Source organism: Tachypleus tridentatus, chromosome 7 (genome assembly GCF_004210375.1).
Source record: "Tachypleus tridentatus isolate NWPU-2018 chromosome 7, ASM421037v1, whole genome shotgun sequence".
Taxonomy (NCBI): Eukaryota; Metazoa; Arthropoda; class Merostomata; order Xiphosura; family Limulidae; genus Tachypleus; species Tachypleus tridentatus.
This window is the reverse complement of record NC_134831.1, coordinates 92,683,312-92,711,082: the sequence shown is the minus strand read 5'-3', so window position 1 is coordinate 92,711,082 and position 27,771 is coordinate 92,683,312. Positions and strand designations below refer to the sequence as shown.

Genomic DNA, 27,771 nt, shown 5'->3' with positions numbered 1-27,771 from the left:
GCTTACAAAGTGGCTGACCTACTAGTATTTATATTAATGATAGTCACTTGAATAATCCTTGTAAAAGAATAATTCACTACATTACTAACATTTCTCTTAACAGTTTAATTTGATTGATTTCTCTTCTGGGGTCTATTGGATAAAGATGTGTGTTACTTGATGTCCCATTCTGTCAGTAACTTCTCTGTTGCTGTTTTTCCTATGTTGACAATAGAGTGAATTCACTGGAGTTCTATTCTTATTGATAGCCTGGAAGAATCTCAGTAAGAACCCAAAGTTCCTCAACACGTTGAGTTTCTTGTGACAGTTTCTCTGTGGTTACTACTTAGCCATTTTCTCACCAATGTACTTCCAAAGATATCCATCGTGGACGACCATTGGCTTGGGTTATTCTTCTAGTAGTGCATATCTTCCAAGCACTTTTTAACTTTTAAGTTTTTCCTTTCTTGCATCAGGGATGTTACAGCTACGCTTGATGGAACGTAGTCTTATCAACATTAATATTGTAGCCTCTTTACCTTCAGATCACCAACTGATTCATGCCTTTTCCAGGTATAGTCATGTATAACATTAATTATGCTGTTTAATTTATCTACATATTTTGTGTAATATTCTTTCAAGTGATTATTCTCTGGATGCCAGTACAAAAGTACAATGATACTTTAAATTCTCTCCCGTCATCAGTAATCATGGTGTGTTGTCTGTAGCTTCGTGTATTGCTATAGGATAAGTTAACAGCAATAGTGAAATATTTTGTTCCTACATTTTTATGTTGGTCTAAATAAATGGCTAATTGATTCAACAGTGCATATATCATTGTATCTCTCTACTCGACCATTGGCTAATTGATTCAACAGTGTATATATCATTGTATCTCTCTACTCGACCATCAACAAATGGACGAAGGGTTGTTGTCTTGGTCTTTTGTTCCTAGGAACTTCACATTTCTCCAAACAAAGTTGATTCCCTGATCTGAGTGAAGGTTAAAGTTGATTCCCTGATACTGAGTGAAGGTTCATAGGTACCAAATTGTGAAACCTATTTTAGACATATTTTCGTGCTAGAGTTCCTGGCTAGAAACATAACACATTTCTGGCCATTTTGATGTAATATGTAGATTTATTTACCTCAAGAGTTATGCTAGAGAACAAAGAATCCCACCAGCAACTAAATCAAGTAATGCTTCAACACAACAGTGCTGTTTATCACTCAGGTTGGTTCTTTGGTGGAAATATAAGCAACCTCTTACTTACTACAATGTTTTCTTGACATCTAAGTTTCAAGCCACTGAAGGGAGGTGGAGATTATGAAATACTTAAGAATATAGAAACATTGGATGTAACAAACTGCAGTCAAGTAGCTAAGACTCGTAATCTGAGGTCATGGATTTGAATCCCTGTCACAACAAAAACGCTTTTCCTTTCAGCCGTCAGGACATTATAATGTGACGGTCAATCCCACTATTCATTGGTAAAAGAGTAGCCCAAGAATTGGCGGTGGTGGTGATAACTAGCTGCCTTTCCTCTAGTCTTACACTGCTAAATTAGGGACGGCTAGCCCAAATAGCTCTCGTGTAGCTTTGCGCGAAATCCAAAAAACAAACAACAACATCATCTTTGGACTATACTGGATGATTGTTTGCCATGAGAAAATTTTTTTTCTGTTTAGTTCGTGATCCATTGAATAATCAGTTTTAATCTCGTGTGTTTTATCTGCATAGCTTTCATTAAAGTATTAAACAACATTAATTCTAAACCATCAATATTGTGCGTTAGGTTGTCCATGTCTGCTCTTTTGTGCTTCTCTCGTTTCACATTCTACATTAAAACATGTTCTTCAGGATAATTCATCAACACCTTTATGGTCCAGCCACTTAAAGTTGTATTTGTGGTACTTATGGAGCCATATTGTTATCTGGATTTTTAGACTCTAAACATTTACCAGCCACTTCAATGTTGTATGCCTAACTCTTCAGCACTCTAAGAGTGCAACACATCATAAAATCAACTTGTACAAAGTAACACGATACCTAACACACATTCACCCTTAAAGCATTTTACTTTCTATTTTACTCTGACATGCATATAAGGCTTTAGGGAACGTCGTTATACAATTTACGTTTGAACGTACTAGAACTTTACATCGTGTTTAGAACAAGATTCGCTAGTACAGTGGTAAGTCTACGGAGTTACAACGCTAAAATCAGCGGTTCGATTCCCCTCGGTGGGCTCAGCAGATAGCCCGATGTGGCTTTGCTATAAGAAAACACATAGAACAAGATTTTATATCACATTTTTAGAGTTTCCTGAAACTGCCATGGTCATCTTAACTTTCTAAATTTAGTCGTTACAAACTACCTGCATCTTTCTGTAGTAAACAAAATTAAAATATCTTACAACAATTAGTTCGAGGAACGAAATACTAGTAGAAAGTGTAGGCATGAAGTCCACACCCACATTCATTAAAAATCATTCACTTAGTTCTATCTGATTACCAGTCTGCATTTAAATAATGAGTTAATTATGGCAAATTTAACTGAAAAAGAATAAAATTAGTTAGAATGAAAACTTTGATCAAAACAACTAATAGTAACTTAAGCCTAAATCGCTACTCACAGTAGTGAAGCATGTCAGACGTTCCAGCAACATATAACCTTGGATTTAGAATATTGTATTAGGCTTACAGTGGCTTCGAATGAAGATAAAATAACAAGAATAGTGTAGCAGCAGACGAATTTCGGCCAGCAGACGACACATGAGGTGAATACACGTTTATTTAGGCTAGCAGACGACACATGAGGTGAATACACGTTTATTTAGGCTAGCAAACGACACATGAGGTGAATACACGTTTATTTAGACTAGCATATGACACATGAGGTGAATACACGTTTATTTAGACTAGCATATGACACATGAGGTGAATACACGTTTATTTAGGCTAGCAGGCGACACATGAGGTGAATACACGTTTATCGAGACTAGCAAACGACACATGAGGTGAATACACGTTTATCGAGACTAGCAAACGACACATGAGGTGAATACACGTTTATTTAGGCTAGCAGGCGACACATGAGGTGAATACACGTTTATTTAGGCTAGCAGGCGACACATGAGGAGAATACACGTTTATTTAGGCTAGCAAGCGACACATGAGGTGAATACACGTTTATTTATGCTAGCAGGCGACACATGAGATGAATACACGTTTATTTAGGCTAGCAGGCGACACATGAGGTGAATACAAGTTTATTTAGGCTAGCAGATGACACATGAGGTGAATACACTTTTATTAGAAGTTGTGAATATTTCAACATTATGTGACAGTTTCGACTTTCTTTTCAGTAAACAAATATCTACTGGTTACTACCTTAAACCTTTTTGTTAGATATTTAAAATTTATCCTCTGTAAGGTATACAAATTGAACACTTTAAATAATCAAAATAAGTGATTTCAGTATTATTAGACAAAACTTGTCGATTTGTTTATATTATCGTTTTTGATGTTGTTTCACAAACCTACAGCAATCCCCTAGTAAGCACAGCAATATGTCTTTGGAATTACAGTGCTAGAAACCGGGTTTCGATACCTGTGATGGATAGAGCACAAACAGCCCATTGTGTAGGATTTGTGTATAATCCCAGTAAAAGAAATCCACAGCAAAATTGTCAGAACCTAAGCAGATATACCATATGGAACTCCGCATATGCACATCACCTATTTAAAAGTTGATTGCTATGTTGTTATATTACACCTATGACATTGGTGGATTTGGTTTGTTTGTTTTGAATTTCGCGCAAAGCTACACGAGGGCTACCCGCGCTAACTCTCCCTAATTTAGCAGTGTAAGACTAGAGAGAAAGCAGCTAGTCATCACCACCCTCCGCCAACTCTTGGGCTACTCTTTTACCAGCAAATAGTGAGATTGACCGTCACATTATAACGCCCCCACGAGTAAAAGGGCAAGCATCTTTGGTGTGACGGAGATTCGAACCCGCAACACTTGGATTACGAATGGAGTGCCTTAACCACCTGGCCATACCGGGCCGACGTTGATAGAACCGATCATTAAATCTATGAAGATACAATCATTGCATTGACGATGGTCCTTTGGGAATAAGTTTAAATTTTGCTTATTGTAGTTTCATACCAGTACATATCTTTATCATTTGTTGTATACTTGTGTTATTTATTTTGCTTATTGTAGTTTCATACCAGTACATATCTTTATCATTTGTTGTATACTTGTGTTATTTATTTTGCTTATTGTAGTTTCATACCAGTACATATCTTTATCATTTGTTGTATACTTGTGTTATTTATTTTGCTTATTGTAGTTTCATACCAGTACATATCTTTATCATTTGTTGTATACCTGTGTTATTTATTTTGCTTATTGTAGTTTCATACCAGTACATATCTTTATCATTTGTTGTATACTTGTGTTATTTATTTTGCTTATTGTAGTTTCATACCAGTACATATCTTTATCATTTGTTGTATACTTGTGTTATTTATTTTGCTTATTGTAGTTTCATACCAGTACATATCTTTATCATTTGTTGTATACTTGTGTTATTTATTTTGCTTATTGTAGTTTCATACCAGTACATATCTTTATCATTTGTTGTATACTTGTGTTATTTATTTTGAATAAGCTGGTTGGGTGATAAAGAAGCGAGTACAGGAACAAACTGTTGAAAAACATATATAAATAAAAATATATAACTTAAAATCAGTTCTCTATAAATGGACACAAAACATTTAATAAACAACATTACTAAAAAATTATAATTTGGAAAGGGCAATAGGGATCATCTAAAAAGTTCAAGTTGATCAAAATGCAAATATTATATTTTCAAGCCTAGAACTAAGGGCTCAAAAAAGAAGCCCCCCAGTGGCTCAGCGGTATGTCTGCGGACTTATAACGCTAAAAACCGGGTTTTGATACCCGTGGTGGGCAGAGCACAGACAGCCCAGTGTGTGGCTTTATGTTTAATTCAAAAAACAAACAAACAAACAAAAAATAAAACAAAAATGGCTGAAAATAGTGTCTACACTCAGACTGGGATTATTAAAATAGTGTCTACACTCAGACTGGGATTATTAAAATAGTGTCTACACTCAGACTGGGATTATTAATTCCGGTACTTCTACTCTGAGGATCGTGGATTGAAATCTCTGTCACACCAAACATGCTCGCCTTTTCAGCCGTAGGGGCGATACAATATGACGATCAATCACACTATTTGTTGGTAAAAGAGTAATCCAAGAGCTTGCGGTGGATGGTGATGACTAGCTGCCTTCCCTCTAGTCTGACACTGCTAAATTAGGGACGGCTAGCGCAGATAGCTTTGCTGTAGCTTTGTGCGAAATTCAAAACAAATATACATAAATTCCAGTACTGTACACATCGAGTCAACTCAGGAATTTGTAGCTTGAAAAACATCATGCAGAGACACTAGTTTTAGGCCTTAAAATTTAATCTTCGGTTTTTGATTCAACATTTAATATTTTTTGTTAATCTTTAACGAGCCTCTCTTTAAAAGCTTACTAGTTAATATAATTTTAAAACTAAGTCGCTGGGTTTTCTGTCATTAATAGGATAATTTATATATTTTTTTAAAGTTTGTCGCTCACTCCAAGGTTCAACAGCTGGTACACCGTGAATGGAAAGGTTACTGGTTGACTTGGGCTCACATTTCTTTGGTGGGGAAAGTTATACATTTGCTCGTGAGGCTAATAGCGTTTCCTTTTACTTGGCTGTTTCCCCTGTGTTTTCCCAACTCCAAACTGACAACAAAACTTGTAAGTCCTGTTGGTATATGTTTAAATGACATGGCATCTCACATCATCTTCTGCGTTTTGGTGTTTACATTGATTAACTTGGATAAAACTCGCAGTTCCCGTGGACCGCCAAGAACGGGTGAGTAAACACCAAGATTCTTTATACAAATCACAACTGTGCTGTCGTCAACAATAAATAGGTTTTGCATTTTGAGAAGAGTAGACATTAATAGATACAGATGGAAATTAGTTTATTATTTTGTAACTTATCTATAATCTGTAAAAATTTATGATTTTGAAAATACTAGAAATCGTATTGTATTTCGAAATGCTTAAAGTTTTTCTGATTATTAAAAAAAACAATAATAATATTTAATGAAATTAATGCTTCTGTAATAACCACCGTATTTGCACAACAAATTTACGAGTGGTACCAACAAGTCACGAGACTGTACGTTTGTATCTAAACTATGTCAATAAAGCTTGTTTCTGATATGCTGTAATATCAGAATATTAATAATATTCTGTATTCTTAGGCCTTGAATGGGTGATAGTGGTGTGGGTAGCTGGTTTTATCTTGAACACTGCACGTCACGTCTGGTTAAGAAGCATGAAAACGTGCATCAGAAGCATGTGGAACTGGTAAAACATTCTCGTTTTTATTTCGCGTGTCTTTCACAAACTGTATGTGTACGTTTCAGAGCTGACTACTTATCGATTTATCTGTTTTTGTTTGTTGACATCAGGTACGATATGTTTATGGAAGCAGTTTTTCTCATGACATTTGTGTTTTGGATCAAGGCGTATTTTGACTCGGATTGTGTCGTTGAACGAAAGTACTGGTCCAGTTTTGATGCGACTTTAATCCACGAAGCCTTGCTGGCGATTGCCAGCATTCTGACCTGTGGCCGTCTTATGTACTTTTGTCAACACAGTCGATTGGCCGGGCCTATTCAGGTGACGTTTAGAATTAAATGTTCATTGCATTAGAATAAGGTTAACCACAGTTATAAGGATATATTTTATAAAAGATAAGTCAGTTTGTTTGAATCTGAGTAAAGTTAATCATAGTTTTTAAGAGAACCCTGTAGCTATTATTACTTATAGATGGGTCCGGTTAAAAATGGTAACCTATACGTTACCTCAGGACAGAGTGAAAAACCCTTCTTTAAAATGCTTATACAGATCGGCTAATTCGTGATGACGAGAAACGCACTTGAAATAAAAACATACCTTAGAACGACTGGTATGGGTATTAACACTTTTACCAAAATAAACCAGAGCACCATGTTTTGACCTTCGTAGGTCGTCTTCAGGTTAACAAAGTGAGAGTTTGCAACTGACTGTTGCAGGGCACATAAGGAAACAAATACAAACAAACGCAATATCAAAGAAACCTTACATATAAAACAACTAAAACCAAAATTAAACCAGAACAAAGGAATACCTTTATATCTAATCTAATAAATAACTTAATATCTAACTGCAACGCCCCCTACAATCCCGTACCCGTTTATACTCTCGTCCCTAAGACGTGTGCCCGGCAACAGTCAGTTGTAAGCTCTCTCTTTGTTAACCTGAAGATGACCTAAGAAAATCAAAACGTTGTTCTCTGCTTTATTTTGTTAATACCCATACCAGCCGTCCTGAGATACAGAGATTGGCTAACTTTCTTTGACGTCTAGAAAACAGGCGTCATAAATATCGAGTTTCTTTTTGCTGACCATCAGTTGCAACTCTTAAACCACAGTGTGCCAAGCACGTCACTAGCTCCTAGGGTGTGTCTTACCATATCTAGAGCAGCAAGTAATCTACAATAGGCTAGTTACAGCCCACGGTACTATTCACGGTCTCTGATCACTAAACTATTGCGTGTTTTATATAGAAGTAGATAATTTACCGTATTATCCTTTACTGTGCCGCGCACTATCCTGTTAATGACTTATCTTGCTTCAAGAAGTAACTTCCACAGACCATACTAGAGAAAACAACTGAAAAATTTGGTAAAATAATGCTTTTCACTCAGAAGTTGCATCTAATTGGTCGACACGACTCGTAAAAAGGTACAGAAACTAATTTTACAACCAGCTGGTAGACGAGACGCTTAAAAAGGTATAGAAACTAATGTTACAAAAAGTTTGATTCTAAACATCATGAGATGTAAGGATAGAAACAAGATCAGAATCTAGTGAGTATTTAAAAAAATCTGTATGTCCAATTCGTGTATCCTACCACCTGACGTATATTCACCCTGTGGGTGGGTAATGCAAATTTTCCTTCCATTCTAAATACTCTATAGTGTCTCATCTTTTTGTATCCGAATCATTTTATAATTTTTATTTTTTTAATTTCTAGTATATACATATGTATTTAAGATTATGTCTTACAAACAGATAAGGGTTAAAGATAGTTAAATAGGGTGATACTTTATAAATGTTTGAGTTATGGCTAACTTTAACTCTCAACAATAAATGATTTTTATGATAATGTCGTTATAAATATCAGAGAACTAGATACATAAAACGATTTGGAGTCTGAGTCTTTTGGTGGCGGGGGTTAAGTGATTTGGTTGTAGGAATTGAAGTGAACATGTCTTTGGCGAGGTGTACCAAACAAGTACACACCCTACGTATGTTCAAGGCTAACTTTCTTGAACGAAACAGTTCATTCGCTAAGTGAAAAGTAACATTACTGTCTATACTTAATAAATGTTAATTTCCGAATTATGAAATAAATGTGTGAGCTGTATTGTTTCTAAATGTTTGTTACACAAGTTTTAGATATCTTGACTGTGACGTCGAAAGTTGCTACCCAGAATAAGTTATAGATACCAGATTAAAAAGTTTCGTTGACAAAAATTTATGACAGTTTTACCATTCATCTAAATACCAGATTTATTTTAGGCGTCTTTGGAACATATGGGCTATGAAATGTTTGGTTTCCTGTGTATTTGTTTCATCATTATTTTATCCTTTGCTACGGGTCTGACCCGGCTCTACCAGGCCTACAGTGGAATGAGTTATGTAGATAGTTCAGGGAAGAACGTAGTACAGATGTCTTCGTTTGTCAGGTTGGTTCTGAGCACGTGCAAACAGAGAATAAGGTTATGTGCTTTGGTAAAAATCTAACGTTATCAAATGTTCCAGTTAGATCTCAATTTAAATATGGTTTTAAAAGAAAAGTTCTAAGAAAATAATAATTCTAGTTGATTCTAAATATATCCACCCAATAATTGAAAGATAAAAAAACTTTTCACTCTTAACACTGGGTTTTAAATTCCTGCGATGGACAGAGAACTGATAATACAATATATAACTTACACTTATAAACAAACAAACTTCTTGATATGTGTTGTTAGTATACCACTATCCCATTCACTGATGTGCTTTATTGAATTACAAGTAATGTGATGGTATACCAATATCACGTGTAGTGATGTGTTTTATTAAATTACAAGTAATGTGTTGGTATACCAATATCACGTGTAGTGATGTGTTTTATTGAATTACAAGTAACGTGTTGGTATACCAATATCACGTGTACTAATGTGTTTTATTGAATTACAAGTAACGTGTTGGTATACCAATATCACGTGTACTGATGTGTTTTATTGAATTACAAGTAACGTGTTGGTATACCAATATCACGTGTACTGATGTGTTTTATTGAATTACAAGTAACGTGTTGGTATATCAATATCACGTGTATTGATGTGTTTTATTGAATAACGAGTGATGTGTTGGTATACCAATATCACGTGTACTAATGTGTTTTATTGAATTATAAGTTATGTGTTGGTATACCAATATCACGTGTACTGATGTGTTTTATTGAATTACAAGTAACGTGTTGGTATACCAATATCACGTGTACTGATGTGTTTTATTGAATTACAAGTAACGTGTTGGTATACCAATTATCACGTGTACTGATGTGTTTTATTGAATTATAAGTTATGTGTTGGTATACCAATATCACGTGTACTGATGTGTTTTATTGAATTACAAGTAACGTGTTGGTATACCAATATCACGTGTACTGGTCTGTTTTATTGAATTATAAGTTATGTGTTGGTATACCAATATCACGTGTACTGATGTGTTTTATTGAATAACGAGTGATGTGTTGGTATACCAATATCACGTGTACTGATGTGTTTTATTGAATTATAAGTTATGTGTTGGTATACCAATATCACGTGTACTGATGTGTTTTATTGAATTACAAGTAATGTGTTGGTATACCAATATCACGTGTACTGATGTGTTTTATTGAATTATAAGTTATGTGTTGGTATACCAATATCACGTGTACTGATGTGTTTTATTGAATTACAAGTAATGTGTTGGTATACCAATATCACGTGTACTGATGTGTTTTATTGAATTACAAGTAACGTGTTGGTATACCAATATCACGTGTACTGATGTGTTTTATTGAATTACAAGTAACGTGTTGGTATACCAATATCACGTGTACTGATGTGTTTTATTGAATTATAAGTTATGTGTTGGTATACCAATATCACGTGTACTGATATGTTTTATTGAATTACAAGTAACGTGTTGGTATACCAATATCACGTGTACTGATGTGTTTTATTGAATAACGAGTAATGTGTTGGTATACCAATATCACGTGTACTGATGTGTTTTATTGAATTATAAGTTATGTGTTGGTATACCAATATCACGTGTACTGATGTGTTTTATTGAATTATAAGTTATGTGTTGGTATACCAATATCACGTGTACTGATGTGTTTTATTGAATTACAAGTAACGTGTTGGTATATCAATATCACGTGTACTGATGTGTTTTATTGAATTACAAGTAATGTCTTGGTATACCAATATCACGTGTACTGATGCGTTTTATTGAATTACAAGTAACGTGTTGGTATACCAATATCACGTGTACTGATGTGTTTTATTGAATTACAAGTAACGTGTTGGTATACCAATATCACGTGTACTGATGTGTTTTATTGAATAACAAGTAATGTGTTGGTATACCAATATCACGTGTACTGATGTGTTTTATTGAATTACAAGTAACGTGTTGGTATAACAATATCACGTGTAGTGATGTGTTTTATTGAATTATAAGTTATGTGTTGGTATACCAATATCACGTGTACTGATGTGTTTTATTGAATTACAAGTAACGTGTTGGTATATCAATATCACGTGTAGTGATGTGTTTTATTGAATTACAAGTAACGTGTTGGTATACCAATATCACGTGTACTGATGTGTTTTATTGAATTACAAGTAACGTGTTGGTATACCAATATCACGTGTACTGATGTGTTTTATTGAATTACAAGTGATGTCTTGGTATACCAATATCACGTGTACTGATGTGTTTTATTGAATAACGAGTTATGTGTTGGTATACCAATATCACGTGTACTGATGTGTTTTATTGAATTACAAGTAACGTGTTGGTATATCAATATCACGTGTAGTGATGTGTTTTATTGAATTACAAGTAATGTCTTGGTATACCAATATCACGTGTAGTGATGTGTTTTATTGAATTACAAGTAACGTGTTGATATACCCATATCACGTGTAGTGATGTGTTTTATTGAATTACAAGTAACGTGTTGGTATACCAATATCACGTGTAGTGATGTGTTTTATTGAATAACGAGTAATGTGTTGGTATACCAATATCACGTGTACTGATGTGTTTTATTGAATAACGAGTAATGTGTTGGTATACCAATATCACGTGTAGTGATGTGTTTTATTGAATTACAAGTAACGTGTTGGTATACCAATATCACGTGTAGTGATGTGTTTTATTGAATAACGAGTAATGTGTTGGTATACCAATATCACGTGTACTGATGTGTTTTATTGAATAACGAGTAATGTGTTGGTATACCAATATCACGTGTACTGATGTGTTTTATTGAATAACGAGTAATGTCTTGGTATACCAATATCACGTGTAGTGATGTGTTTTATTGAATAACAAGTAATGTGTTGGTATACCAATATCACGTGTACTGATGTGTTTTATTGAATTACAAGTAATGTGTTGGTATACCAATATCACGTGTACTGATGTGTTTTATTGAATAACGAGTAATGTGTTGGTATACCAATATCACGTGTACTGATGTGTTTTATTGAATAACAAGTAATGTGTTGGTATACCAATATCACGTGTAGTGATGTGTTTTATTGAATTACAAGTAACGTGTTGGTATACCAATATCACGTGTACTGATATGTTTTATTGAATTACCAGTAATGTGTTGGTATACCAATATCACGTGTACTGATGTGTTTTATTGAATTACAAGTAATGTGATAGGATATTAATAATACATGGACTCTTTCTTTTTGATACATACTGTATAAAAACTATTGTCTTCCATGTTTACCAGGTTTATTATTCTAACATATAATGTGAAACGTTGTGTTTGCTGTCTTGTCTCAAGTATCTTTTTTAAATATACTATAAAAAACCTAGGGTTTTCTATGTTGCCTCAAGTTTATTTTTGTACCACATTATTAATTTAGTGTCTTCCATGCTGCCCAAAGTTTATTTTTGTAACACACTATTAAACGATGTGTTTTTAACTTGCCCCAAATTTAGTTTTGTAACGTTCTTTTAAAACCTAGTGGTTTCCATGTTGTCTCAAGTTTATTTTTGTTACATACTATAAAACCTAGTGTTTTCAAGTTGTCCGAAGTTGATTTCTTCTGATTTTCTATGTTGTAACTCATAATATAATGAACATTCCTACAGTTTCGACCAGTCTGTTAAGACTCTGTTCTGGGCTCTGTTTGGAATGTCTCCAGTTGAAGCAGTTGACATAGTTATGCTCGATTTAGGCAATAGTTCAACGTCAAATTCCATCTTTAATCACCATGTTTTCACGGAAGGAGTCGGCCATTTTCTATATGCCCTCTATCATCTTCTCATCATTATAGCTCTAATTAACATACTCGTCGCCATGATGACAAATTCATTTCAAAACATTGTTGTAAGTTGTAGTAATAGTCACTTTCACGTCGTTAAATGTAAAACGTAGAGAAATGGATAGTTCAAGACGAAGTATTCAAAATAACCAGTAATAAGATAAATGATTACTCCAGTTCTCTAAGTCCGTTTATAAAAACAAATATGTACCTAACCTCAAAGTGTCTTGTAGAAATAATATCTCTCTTTTACATGATATGAAACGATGTTCTGTGACACATTCATGTAAAACGATGTTCTGTTACATTCATATAAAACGATGTTCTGTGACACATTCATATAAAACGATGTTCTGTTACATATTCATATAAAACTATGTTCTGTGACACATTCATGTAAAACGATGTTCTGTTACATATTCATATAAAACGATGTTCTGTGACACATTCATATAAAACGATGTTCTGTTACATATTCATATAAAACTATGTTCTGTGACACATTGATATAAAACGATGTTCTGTGACACATTGATATAAAACGATGTTCTGTAACGCATTGATATAAAACGATGTTCTGTGATGCATTGATATAAAACGATGTTCTGTGACACATTGATATAAAACGATGATCTGTGACATATTGATGTAAAACGATGTTCTGTGACACTTTGATATAAAACGATGTTCTGTGACATTGATATAAAACGATGTTCCGTGACATTGATATAAAACGATGTTCTGTGACACATTGATATGAAATGATGTTCTGTGACACATATGTATAACACAGATATGGGAAATAGTTCTTAGAACACCTTAAATTAAAATACAAACAAAGTTTTGACCTTCTTAGGTCATCTTTATGTTAGAGAAGAGAGTTTTGCAATCGCTTTCAGGTGTGGGGTGTTATAATGTGACAGTCAATCCCACTATTTGTTGGTAAAAGAGTAGCCCAAGAGTAGGCAGTGGGTGGTGATGACTCACTGCCTTCCTTCTGGTCGTACACTGCTAAATTAGAGATGGCTAACTTTGCGTGAAATTCAACAAACAAACAAAAACTTATAAAATGGTAGAATGGTATAGGAATCATATTTATGTTTGAACAATAATCAATGGTTTATTTAACATAAACACAACTTGTTAAAGTTTATACATGAATTTAAATAAATATATTGAGTTTTACACCTGTTATTATCAATATCAAGTGGGCATCTGTTGTAGAAAACATGGATTTCATGTCTTGTTTTAACAATTCAAGTCCATATAAAGTGGATCATAGGAAGGAAGAGAATGATATACCATTATGTCTGTATTGAATAAAAATATAACACATTTTATGTGAACTGGCATGCATAACAGTTCTATGAAGTTTATTTGTCCCAGATACACCAGAAACTAAGTGATATCAGTGCTGACCAACAAGCTCTGAATACATCATATGGTTTATCAAACACTGAATTATTTGCTCAGTTATCTAAATTCCATCAGTACTACCTGCTACACATATGGTCACAGTCGTAGTGTGAAATGCGTTTTGGCCAATAATCAGTGAAACTTGGTGGTCAACATTATCCGTTGTCCATTATGAGAACAGACCAGGGACAAAGGTATGATGAACTTGAACTGATTATTCACTTGTGGCTGTGGACTGTGAATACCTGTGTACCTCATCGTAGGACACATAATGATCCAAGCTGTCACAGTTCTCATACAAGTAATCACAACTAAAGTCTTGTAGATCTAAACCCCAACACCCACAAAGAATAGGACATAGAGTAGGTGTAGCGGTTGGCCAAGTGCCAGTTGTTTGAGGGGTGTAGTTCATTGAACTGGTTGTTTCTCAGTAACATCTACAATGTGAATAGAACGCACATAATGTCTTCTTCTCAAGAAAATGCTTCTGAACCAAATAGACGGACTTCTAATATGGGCATGCTTGCTTTCTTTTTAATGCTTTATTTTCATTTCAGCTGATGTAGGAAGAACACGATTCTAATGTGGAACATCTCGTCTTCTTCCTTAAGGGGAATGAAGCAGAACCCACTTTTATTTTGTATCCGAGATTCATCAAGTGTAGAAACTATAAGTTTATACTAAAGAACTGAGGTATTTTAGACTTAATGTACAAGAGTTATAATATTCTCAAATGGCAGAGAAGATATTTTACAATTTCCAACTAATTCGTGTTGTGTTGCTGATTCAAAATGCACTATTGTGTAACATATCTGCTTTTTAAAGGTCAGTAAGAGAAAATATTGTAAACTGTACTTAATATACACAGGTCAGTCAGTGAGACTATTATATACATTACCTGCTGCAGACATCAGTCAAAGGAAGTATTGTATAATTCATTGGAGTACACAAACCAGTGATAGATAATATTGTATACTGTACATGGTGTAGACAGGACAGTGATAGATAATATTGTATACTGTATCTGGTGTAGACAGGACAGAAATAGATAATATTGTATACTGTACCTGGTGTAGACAGGACAGTGATAGATAATATTGTATACTGTATCTGGTGTAGACAGGACAGTAATAGATAATATTGTATACTGTATCTGGTGCTGACAGGACAGTAATAGATAATATTGTATACTGTACCTGGTGTAGACAGGACAGTGATAGATAATATTGTATACTGTACATGGTGTAGACAGGACAGTAATAGATAATATTGTATTCTGTACCTGGTGTAGACAGGACAGTAATAGATAATATTGTATACTGTACCTGGTGTAGACAGGACAGTAATAGATAATATTGTATACTGTACCTGGTGTAGACAGGACAGTAATAGATAATATTGTATACTGTATCTGGTGCAGACAGGACAGTAATATATAATATTGTATACTGTGCCTGGTGTAGACAGGACAGTAATAGATAATATTGTATACTGTATCTGGTGTAGACAGGACAGTAATAGATAATATTGTATACTAACCTGGTGTAGACAGGACAGTAATAGATAATATTTTAAACTGTATCTGGTGCAGAGAGGACAGTAATAGATAATATTGTGTACTGTACCTGATGTAGACAGGACAGTAATAGATAATATTGTATATTGTACCTGGTGTAGACAGGACAGTAATAGATTATATTGTAAACTGTATCAGGTGCAGACAGGACAGTGATAGATAGTGTTGTATACTGTATCAGGTGCAGACAGGACAGTGATAGATAGTGTTGTATACTGTACCTGGTGTCGACAGGACAGTAACAGATAATATTGTATACTGTACCTGGTGTAGACAGGACAGTAATAGATAATATTGTATACTGTATCTGGTGCAGACAGGACAGTAACAGATAATATTGTATACTGTACCTGGTGTAGACAGGACAGTAATAGATAATATTGTATACTGTACCTGGTGTAGACAGGACAGTAATAGATAATATTATATACTGTACCTGGTGTAGACAGTACAGTAATAGATAATATTGTATACTGTACCTTGTGTAGACAGGACAGTAATAGATAATATATTATACTGTACCTGGTTTAAACAGGACAGTAATAGATAATATTGTATACTGTACCTGGTGTAGACAGGATAGTAATAGATAATATTGTATACTGTACCTGGTGTAAACAGGACCGTAATAGATAATATTGTGTACTGTACCTGGTGTAGACAGGACAGTAATAGATAATATTGTATACTGTACCTGATGTAGACAGGACAGTATTCTTCACTAATCCCTGTTGACAACTAAATGAGTCAGGGTTTGAAATAACTGTCATGGTAGATTTGCACTGACTTAGCTATATAAAAAGGATCTAGCATATGGTACCAGTATATGCTAGAATAAGTCAATTTATCAGCACTATACAAATACACCTTGATAAAAACAGATTTTAACACTATATATATTAAGTTTTGTTGTCATTTAATGGCCTAAATAGCTTATAGAACTATCAGTAGAGTAGATAGTTCACATTAAAGCTCTATGCTGTTATAGAACTATCAGTAGAGTAGATAGTTTACATAAAAGCTTTATGCTGTTATAGAACTATCAGTAGAGTAGATAGTTTACATAAAAGCTTTATGATGTTATAGAACTATCAGTAGAGTAGATAGTTCACATTAAAGCTTTATGCTGTTATAGAACTATCAGTAGAGTAGATAGTTCACATAAAAGCTATATGATGTTATAGAACTATCAGTAGAGTAGATAGTTCACATTAAAGCTTTATGCTGTTATAGAACTATCAGTAGAGTAGATAGTTCACATAAAAGCTTTATGCTGTTATAGAACTATCAGTAGAGTAGATAGTTTACATAAAAGCTTTATGCTGTTACAGAACTATCAGTAGAGTAGATAGTTCACATAAAAGCTTTATGCTGTTATAGAACTATCAGTAGAGTAGACAGTTCACATAAAAGCTTTATGCTGTTATAGAACTATCAGTAGAGTAGACAGTTCACATAAAAGCTTTATGCTGTTGTAGAACTATCAGTAGAGTAGACAGTTCACATAAAAGCTTTATGCTGTTATAGAACTATCAGTAGAGTAGATAGTTTACATAAAAGCTTTATGATGTTATAGAACTATCAGTAGAGTAGATAGTTTACATAAAAGCTTTATGCTGTTATAGAACTATCAGTAGAGTAGAGAGTTCACATAAAAGCTGTTATAGAACTATCAGTAGAGTAGATAGTTTACATAAAAGCTTTATGTGATGCTGGTTGGACTCTGTGACAAATTGACTTGAAATGTTCCCTAAACACTGTCGAGTGCAAACTTGATCGTGAAACTGAGACAGATAAATTTAAAATAATAATAGAAGAGACAGAACACCTAAACTTAGTGATACTGGTGTTAAGTATCTGTGTTTATTCAGCCTTCAGGACAGTAGCAAGACTGTCACTGATCTCAGGTATGTATCAAGTGACAGAAAACCATTCAGATCTACGGTACCAAGAAGATTCAATAAGAATACTTGATAACAGTTAAAAATCTTTACTTTGATTTATATATACTGTTACCAAAAAAACATAAAACTTAGACTGCTGATGATTTGAAAAGGGTGTTATGGGTGGATGATTCCAAGTTTGAAATATCTGGTATAAAAAAGGTGAAAGGTGCTTACTACACTACATACAAGTACTATCAGATACTGATCTGTCATGGTATATCCAGCGTTTGTGTATTAATGGTAAAGGATTCCACTACCAAGAGGATAATGACTCTAAACTTATTCAACCTGTTTATAAATTACTTAACTTAGAAGGAAGCCGCTGAAGTCATTCTAATGATCTAATGGCCCTCACAGGGTTCCGATTTCAATCCAGTTGAGCAGATCTGGGATTTGATAGATCAAAAACTTGACAAATCAAAAGTTACTTCCAAAGAAACGTTATGAGAATGCATTTGAGGCATTTGGAGTAAAAGCCCAAAGAATACTTTGAATGTGTTACAACAGTCTGTGGTCATTAAAGCAAAACGAGGGCACATACAGCACTTCCACTGAGTTTCTGTTGTACCAAATACGAAGATTAATAACACGTTGGTTATTTCACCTGCAATTTACCTTCTACCGTTTTGTGAAAGTAGCCTGAAAATTAATTTTTGACTTTGTCCTAACACTTTGACACAGTATAGCATCTTTGGCCATTTATGTTCTCTTTTCCACCACGTGGATAAGAGCGGTACTCATAAACAGTGGTATCACAGGACAGAATAACCTTATAAAGGACCTGTTCTTGTCTGACAGGATTGTATGATGAAATTAGGTTTAATAAATTACGATAATCATCACCATTAATTCAACATTCTTCTGTGTTGTAGTACGTTACAAATAAAGCGGTTGTATTAAACAAAAATTAATTTTCTGGGAATTAATACCAAACTGTTTATTTAGGTTCTCTTATTTCAGAGTGGCTGACTACTATTTCTATATGTAAGTCTGTTAAATAATGTTTCTTCTCCTTATCATAGGACAATGTGAACGTTGAGTGGAAATTCGCCCGCACTAAAATGTTCCTAACGTACATCGATGGGATAATCCTATGTCCTAGTCCCTTCAACTTAATTTATTATTTCATTCTATTGTGCTATAAAAAATCTCAGAAGTATGAACGTCTGTCAAACTACTGGTCACTTCCTGTAAGTATTGGTTTTGCTAGAAATATATCTTAATCAAAGATGCTTGACATTAAAATATTATGAAATATACTAAATTACCCACTTGCTATAGAGACGAGACCATTTTTAATCTTGTATATATTCTTCTATGATTAGAAAAAATCCACTATATTTAATAGTGAACTATATATAAAGACAATCGGTATCTGTTCAACAATATATTTTATTCTAGTGAATAACAAGCCCTTCTGTATAACAGCATAGTGTATTAATCAGCAGTGTTAACGATTCTTTCTAAAGAGTAATACTGTTTTAAAATTTTGTAATCAGAGTTACTACTGTCATATATACGAATTTAGTTTGACCCTCAAGAAAGAAAGGCCCAACTTTCAAAAATGCTCAGATTATACGGTTTCTGTGTAATTTCTATCAAACCTTCTTACATCTGTGTGTTTTTTAACCTTATGAGCGTACAAGAATATTACGTTATAGTTTGGTAACGCTTGTTAGTATGACTATGTACAACAATATTATATTATAATTCTGTAACAATTCTTAGTACTGCTGTATACAACAATATTATGTTATATTTCAGTAACAAGTGTTAGTACTACTATATACAACAATATTGTGTTATAAATTAGTAACAAGTGTTAATATCACTGCACACAACAATATTATACTTCAAAAACAAGTGTTAATATTACTGCACACAACAATATTATACTTCACAAACAAGTGTTAATATTACTGCACACAACAATATTATACTTCACAAACAAGTGTTAGTACTACTGTACAACAATAGTGTACTTCACAAACAAGTGTTAGTACTACTGTACAACAATATTATACTTCACAAACAAGTGTTAGTACTACCTTACAACAATAGTATACTTCACAAACAAGTGTTAGTACTACTGTACAACAATAGTATACTTCACAAACAAGTGTTAGTACTACTGTACAACAATATTATACTTCACAAACAAGTGTTAGTACTACCTTACAACAATAGTATACTTCACAAACAAGTGTTGGTACTACTGTACAATAATATTATACTTCACAAACAAGTGTTAGTACCACTGTACAACAATAGTATACTTCACAAACAAGTGTTAGTACTACCTCACAACAATAGTATACTTCACAAACAAGTGTTAGTACTACCTCACAACAATAGTATACTTCACAAACAAGTGTTAGTACTACTGTAGAACAATATTATACTTCACAAAGAAGTGTTAGTACTACTGCACAACAATAGTATACTTCACAAACAAGTGTTAGTACTACTGTACAACAATAGTATACTTCACAAACAAGTGTTAGTACCTCTATATACAACAACATTATGCTATAATTCACAAACAAGTGTTAGTACTACTGTACAACAATAGTGTACTTCACAAACAAGTGTTAGTACTACTGTACAACAATATTATACTTCACAAACAAGTGTTGGTACTACCTTACAACAATAGTATGCTTCACAAACAAGTGTTAGTACTACTGTGCAACAATGGTATGCTTCACAAACAAGTGTTAGTACTACTGTACAACAATATTATACTTCACAAACAAGTGTTAGTACCTACCTTACAACAATGGTATGCTTCACAAACAAGGTGTTGGTACTACTGTACAACAATAATATTATACTTCACAAACAAGTGTTAGTACCACTGTACAACAATAGTATACTTCACAAACAAGTGTTAGTACTACCTCACAACAATAGTATACTTCACAAACAAGTGTTAGTACTACCTCACAACAATAGTATACTTCACAAACAAGTGTTAGTACTACTGTGAGAACAATATTATACTTCACAAAGAAGTGTTGGTACTACTGCACAACAATGGTATACTTCACAAACAGGTGTTGGTACTACTGTACAACAATAGTATACTTCACAAACAAGTGTTAGTACTACTGTACAACAATAGTATACTTCACAAACAAGTGTTAGTACTACTGTGCAACAATGGTATGCTTCACAAACAAGGTGTTAGTACTACCTCACAACAATAGTATACTTCACAAACAAGTGTTAGTACTACCTCACAACAATAGTATACTTCACAAACAAGTGTTAGTACTACCTCACAACAATAGTATACTTCACAAACAAGTGTTAGTACTACCTCACAACAATGGTATGCTTCACAAACAGGTGTATATTATATACTGTATCTGGTGCAGACAGGACAGTAACAGATAATATTGTATACTGTACCTGGTGTAGACAGGAAAGTAATAGATAATATTGTATACTGTACCTGGTGTAGACAGGACAGTAATAGATAATATTGTATCCTGTATCTGGTGCAGACAGGACAGTAATATATAATATTGTATACTGTACCTGGTGTAGACAGGACAGTAATAGATAATATTGTATACTGTACCTGGTGTAGACAGGACAGTAATAGATAATATTGCATACTGTACCTGGTGTAGACAGGATAGTAATAGATAATATTGTATTCTGTACCTGGTGTAGACAGGACAGTAATAGATAATATTGTATACTAACCTGGTGTAGACAGGACAGTAATAGATAATATTGTAAACTGTATCTGGTGCAGAGAGGACAGTAATAGATAATATTGATAGTTGACATAAAAGCTTTATGCTGTTATAGAACTATCAGTAGAATAGAGAGTTCACATGAAAGCTTTATGTTGTTATAGAACTATCAGTAGAGTAGATAGTATACATAAAAGCTTTATGTTGTTATAGAACTATCAGTAGAGTAGATAGGTCACATAAAAGCTTTATGCTGTTATAGAACTATCAGTAGAGTAGATAGGTCACATAAAAGCTGTTATAGAACTATCAGTAGAGTAGAGAGTTCACATAAAAGCTTTATGCTTTTATAGAACTATCAGCAGAGTAAATAGTTCACATAAAAGCTTTATGCTTTTATTGAACTATCAGTAGAGTAGATAGTTCACATAAAAGCTTTATGCTGTTATAGAACTATCAGTAGAGTAGATAGTTTACATAAAAGCTTCATGCTGTTATAGAACTATCAATATAGTAGATAGTTTAGATAAAAACTTCATGCTGTTATAGAACTATCAGTAGAGTAGATAGTTCACATTAAAGCTTTATGTTGTTATAGAACTATTAGTAGAGTAGATAGTTGACATAAAAGCTTCATGCTGTGATAGAACTATCAGTAGAGTAGATAGTTCACATAAAAGCTTTATGTTGTTATAGAACTATCAGTAGAGTAGATAGTTTACATAAAAGCTTTATGTTGTTATAGAACTATCAGTAGAGTAGATAGTTCACATAAAAGCTTTATGCTTTTATAGAACTATCAGTAGAGTAGATAGTTCACATAAAAGCTTTATGCTGTTATAGAACTATCAGTAGAGTAGATAGTTTAGATAAAAACTTTATGCTGTTATAGAACTATCAGTAGAATAGATGGTTTACATAAAAGCTTTATGTGATGCTGGTTGGACTCTGTGACAAATTGATTTGAAATGTTCCCCAAACACTGTCGAGTACAAACTTGATCGTGAAACTGAGACAGATAACTTTAAAAATAATAACAGAAGAGACAGAACACCTAAACCTGGTGATACTGGTGTTCAGTATCTGTGTTTATTCAGCCTTCAGAACAGTAGGAAGACTGTCACTGATCTCAGGTATGTATCAAGTGACAGAAAACCGTTCAGATCTACAGTACCAAGAAGATTCAATAAGAATATTTGGTAACAATTAAAAATCTTTACTTTGATTTATAAATACTGTTACCAAAAACACATAAAACTGGACTGCTGATGATTTGAAAAGGGTGTTATGGACGGATGATTCCAAGTTTGAAATATCTGGTGGAAAAAAGGTGAAAGATGCTTACCACAATACATACAAGTACTATCAGATACTGATCTGTCATTGTATATCCAGCAGTTTGTGTATTAATGGTAAAGGATTCCACCACCAAGAAGATAATGACTCTAAACTTATTCAACCTGTTTAGAAATTACTTAACTTAGAAGGAAGCCGCTGAAGTCATTCTAATGATCTAATGGCCCTCACAGGGTCCTGATTTCAATCCAGTTGAGCAGATCTGGGATTTGATAGATCAAAAACTTGACAAATCAAAAGTTACTTCCAAAGAAACGTTATGAGAATGAATTTGAGGCATTTGGAGAAAAAGCCCAAAGAATACTTTGAATATGTTACAACAGTCTGTGGTTATTAAAGCAAAACGAGGGCACGTACAGCACTTCCACTGAGTTTCTGTTGTACCAAATACGAAGATTAATAACACGTTGGTTATTTCACCTGCAATTTACCTTCCACCGTTTTTTGAAAGTAGCCTGAAAATTAATTTTTGTCTTTGTCCTAACACTTTGGCACAGTATAGCATCTTTGGCCATTTGTGTTCTCTTCTCCACCACGTGGATCAGAGCGATACTCATAAACAGTGGTATCACAGGACAGAATAACCTTATAAAGGACCTGTTCTTGTCTGACAGGATTGTATGATGACATTAGGTTTAATAAATTACGATCATCATCACCATTAATTCAACATTCTTCTGTGTTGTAGTACGTTACAAATAAAGTGGTTGTATTAAACAAAAATTAATTTTCTGGGAATTAATACCAAACTGTTCATTTAGCTTCTTTTATTTCAGAGTGGCTGACTACTATTTCTATATGTAAGTCTGTTAAATAATGTTTCTTCTCCTTACCATAGGACAATGTGAACGTTGAGTGGAAATTCGCCCGCACTAAAATGTTCCTAACGTACATCGATGGGATAATCCTATGTCCTAGTCCCTTCAACTTAATTTATTATTTCATTCTGTTGTGCTATAAAAAATCTCAGAAGTATGAACGTCTGTCAAACTACTGGTCACTTCCTGTAAGTATTGGTTTTTACTAGAAATATATCTTAATCAAAGATGCTTGACATTAAAATATTATGACATAAACTAAATTACCCACTTGCTATAGAGACGAGACTATTTTTAATCTTGCATATATTCTTCTATGATTAGAAAAAAAAAAACACTATATTTCAGAGTGAACTCTATATAAAGACAATCGGTATCTTTTCAACAATATTTTTTATTCTAGTGAATAACAAGCCCTTTTGTATAACAGCATAGTGTATTAATCAGCAGTGTTAACGATTCTTTCTAAAGAGTAATACTGTTTTAAAATTCTGTAAACAGAGTTACTACTGTCATATATACGAATTTAGTTTGACCCTGAAGAAAGAAAGGCCCAACTTTCAAAACTGCTCAGATTATACGGTTTCTGTGTAATTTCTATCAAAACTTCTTACATCTGTGTGTTTTTTAACCTCATGAGCGTATAAGAATATTACGTTATAGTTTGGTAACGCTTGTTAGAACCACTATGTACAACAATTTTATATTATAATTCTGTAACAATTCTTAGTACTGCTGTATACAACAATATTACGTTATAGTTTGGTAATGCTTGTTAGTACCACTATGTACAACAATATTATATTATAATTCTGTAACAATTCTTAGTACTGCTGTATACAACAATATTATGTTATATTTCAGTAACAAGTGTTAGTACTACCATAACTGACAATATTATGTTGTAATTCACAAAAAGTATTAGTCCTAATGTATACAACATTATGCTATAATTCACTAACAAGTGTTAGTACTACTATATACAACAACATTATGTTATAATTCACTAACAAGTGTTAGTGGTACTGTATAAAATAATATTATATTATAATTCAGTAACAAATGTTAATACTATTATATACAACAATATTATGTTATAATTCAGTAACAAGTGTTAATACTTCTATATATAACAATATTATGTTGTAATTCAGTAACGAGTGTTAATACTACTATATACAACAATATTATGTTGTAATTCAGTAACAAGTATTAATACTTCTATATACAACAATATTATGTTATAATTCATTAACAAGTGTTAATACTACTATATACAACAATATTATGTTATAATTCATTAACAAGTGTTAATACTACTATATACAACAATATTATGTTATAATTCATTAACAAGTATCAGTACCACTATATACAACAATATTATGTTATAATTCATTAACAAGTGTTAATACCACTATATACAACAATATTATGTTATAATTCATTAACAAGTATCAGTACCACTATATACAACAATATTATGTTATAATTCATTAACAAGTGTTAATACCACTATATACAATAATATTATGTTATAATTCATTAACAAGTGTTAATACTACTATATACAACAATATTATGTTATAATTCATTAACAAGTAAAATATAATTGGTTATAATAATTTTTCGTCGAACTTTTTATTATAACAGCACCAAGCCACATTCTCGTGTAATTTACAGATAATATAAGTGTTATTCTGTGAATATATCAACCCTAACTTCTGTTTCACTGATCATATTCTCGACTAATACAGGCTTCTTTGAAGGATATTAATCTCGGATTTGACGATTACTGCCGTGATCCTGAACATTATGAGGTAAAGTTAGTTTCATATCAAATGTAGATGAGGTCTGAAGATTATGTACACGAAATGGTTTATTATCATTGTTTCTGTAGCATATGAAACAGAATGAGTTATAATAGGGGAAAGCCCAAGTTGTCATTTGAGATATAAATAAATAAATTATATAACACAACATGCAAAATATATACGTGTGCTAATAGTTATGTTTCAGATATCATTAATTACTTACGATCACAAAACGAAGCATAATATTGATGTATGTTTTTTTTCTGCATTCTTTGAGATTGACAAATGTTGTGACGTCAGCATGACGTGTTACTGTTTCTCACTTTCTAGGCATTAATGGATGAGATAATACGTCGATACTTTAGAGAGAAGAATCCTCATGAAAGTGCAGTTTGAAATCTCAGAACTACAGTGTGATATATTCATGTCTCTAAGTTTAGACATTAAAATTTTAAATTGGAATGAAGACCCTAATGTGGTAAAAATTATTCTGAAAAAAGGAAATATATGTAAGGCTCTAAGTGTTAAAGAAAGAAACGAGTTTGCTAAATAAAGTTGAAAATTTTATATTATTTCAACAGTCCTCAAAAATATGTTACTACATGTGTTAAAACTGTATATATAACAAACTTTCCTCAAAAATATGTTACTACATGTGTTAAAACTGTATGTATGACAAACATTCCTCAAAAATATGTTACTACATGTGTTAAAACTGTATGTATGACAAACATTTCTCAAAAATATGTTACTACATGTGTTAAAACTGTATGTATAACAAACAGTCATCAAAAATATGTTACTACATGTGTTAAAACTGTGTGTATAACAAACATTCCTCAAAAATATGTTACTACATGTGTTAAAACTGTATGTATGACAAACATTCCTCAAAAATATGTTACTACATGTGTTAAAACTGTATATATATTAAACATTCCTCTAAAATATGTTACTACATGTGTTAAAACTGTATGTATAACAAACATTCCCTAAAAATATGTTACTACATGTGTTAAAACTGTATGTATAACAAACATTCCTCAAAAATATGTTACTGCATGTGTTAAAACTGTATATATATTAAACATTCCTCTAAAATATGTTACTACATGTGTTAAAACTGTATATATAATAAACTTTCCTCTAAAATGTGTTACTAATTGTGTGAAAATTGTATATATAATAAACAATACTCTAAAATGTGTTAAAATTGTATATATAATGAACCTTCCTATAAAATATGTTACTAAATGTTTTAAAATTGTATACGTAATAAACATTCCTCTAAAATGTGTTACTACATGTGTTTAAATTGTATATATAACAAACATTCCTCTAAAATATATTAAATGCGTTTATATTGTATGTATAAGACACATTCCTCTAAAATATGTTTTTAAATGTTTAAATTGTTTATATAACAAACATTCCTCTAAAATATATTACTAAAACATCGTCAAGATGAAGGTGTAGACATTGAGAGAGAGATGATTTACTTTTAGTGTTACTTTTGGATGATTCCACTGGAAGTATGAAACTTACTTTGTGTTTATACACCATTAGCTATTATTAATACAAAAGAATTAAAGCAAGAAGAAACCTTTCCGAATTAACATGCAAACATTATAAAGATTATGAGATGGTGTTTTTGTTTCTTTTCACCCGAAGTAATAATGAAAATACAGTCTACAACTTTGAGGTTTAATATATTATTTAATTCATATTGTCCTCTGCCACAATTTAGTTTTATCTAATTAAGAATCATCGTATCAGATTCTGTGAACAGACCAAAGGAACACAGTTCTATATTCTCATTGTACAGTACCTTTGATTGTACTCTACCGTCCGACATTCGCTTGTTTCTTAGTTTTTGGCCATCAGTGTAGTGTTTGCAATTGTTGCTTATAAAGGACTGAAGACAGCTTAAATATAAAAAATCTTTATCTTTCTCAACTATTATATAATACAAGTTTTCCATATTTATTCCGTTATTTTCATTATTATATAATACAAAGTTAATGAGTTATCTCTCGTTTTCTTCAGTGTTATTTAATACGAAGTTTCCATGTTTTTGTATTGATTATGCGATTTCTCATGTTTGGCATCACACTAATGTCATAAGGCTACCACATATACATATAACATGTCTTTTATCTGTCGGATTTAATTAGAATTACATTATAACAAAATAAGAAAATAATACAGTTCATTATCTAAATATAGAAAACGTTTGGCGAGTTTCTACAATGGCGATATCCTCGTATTCTGTATTGTGAGCGTATCTATAAAATCTTAACAAGGGTTTACTTTCATTAAAACCTAACGAACCACAGATGTGTAAAACATGTTAACATTTATACCTCTGTGTTTAATTTCCTAGTTTGGTAAGACACATGATTTCAAAT

At 32.7% G+C, this 27,771-nt stretch overlaps 1 protein-coding gene across 2 annotated transcripts in view; it reads left to right on the top strand.

Moving 5' to 3' along the window:
• LOC143256197 (short transient receptor potential channel 4-like) overlaps window positions 1-25,935 on the top strand; it is a 59,899-nt gene extending 33,964 nt beyond the window's left edge. The window contains exons 7-14 of one of the 2 annotated variants that reach the window (XM_076513066.1): window positions 5,632-5,929; window positions 6,327-6,432; window positions 6,537-6,747; window positions 8,694-8,860; window positions 12,558-12,795; window positions 18,691-18,858; window positions 25,307-25,369; window positions 25,694-25,935. In XM_076513066.1, the coding sequence (XP_076369181.1) occupies window positions 5,632-5,929; window positions 6,327-6,432; window positions 6,537-6,747; window positions 8,694-8,860; window positions 12,558-12,795; window positions 18,691-18,858; window positions 25,307-25,369; window positions 25,694-25,759 (1,317 nt within the window). In that variant the 3' untranslated portion in view covers window positions 25,760-25,935. The remainder of the gene's footprint in view (window positions 1-5,631; window positions 5,930-6,326; window positions 6,433-6,536; window positions 6,748-8,693; window positions 8,861-12,557; window positions 12,796-18,690; window positions 18,859-25,306; window positions 25,370-25,693) is intronic. The other variant, XM_076513067.1, reaches the window with a different exon arrangement.
• The last annotated feature ends 1,836 nt before the right edge of the window (window positions 25,936-27,771 follow it).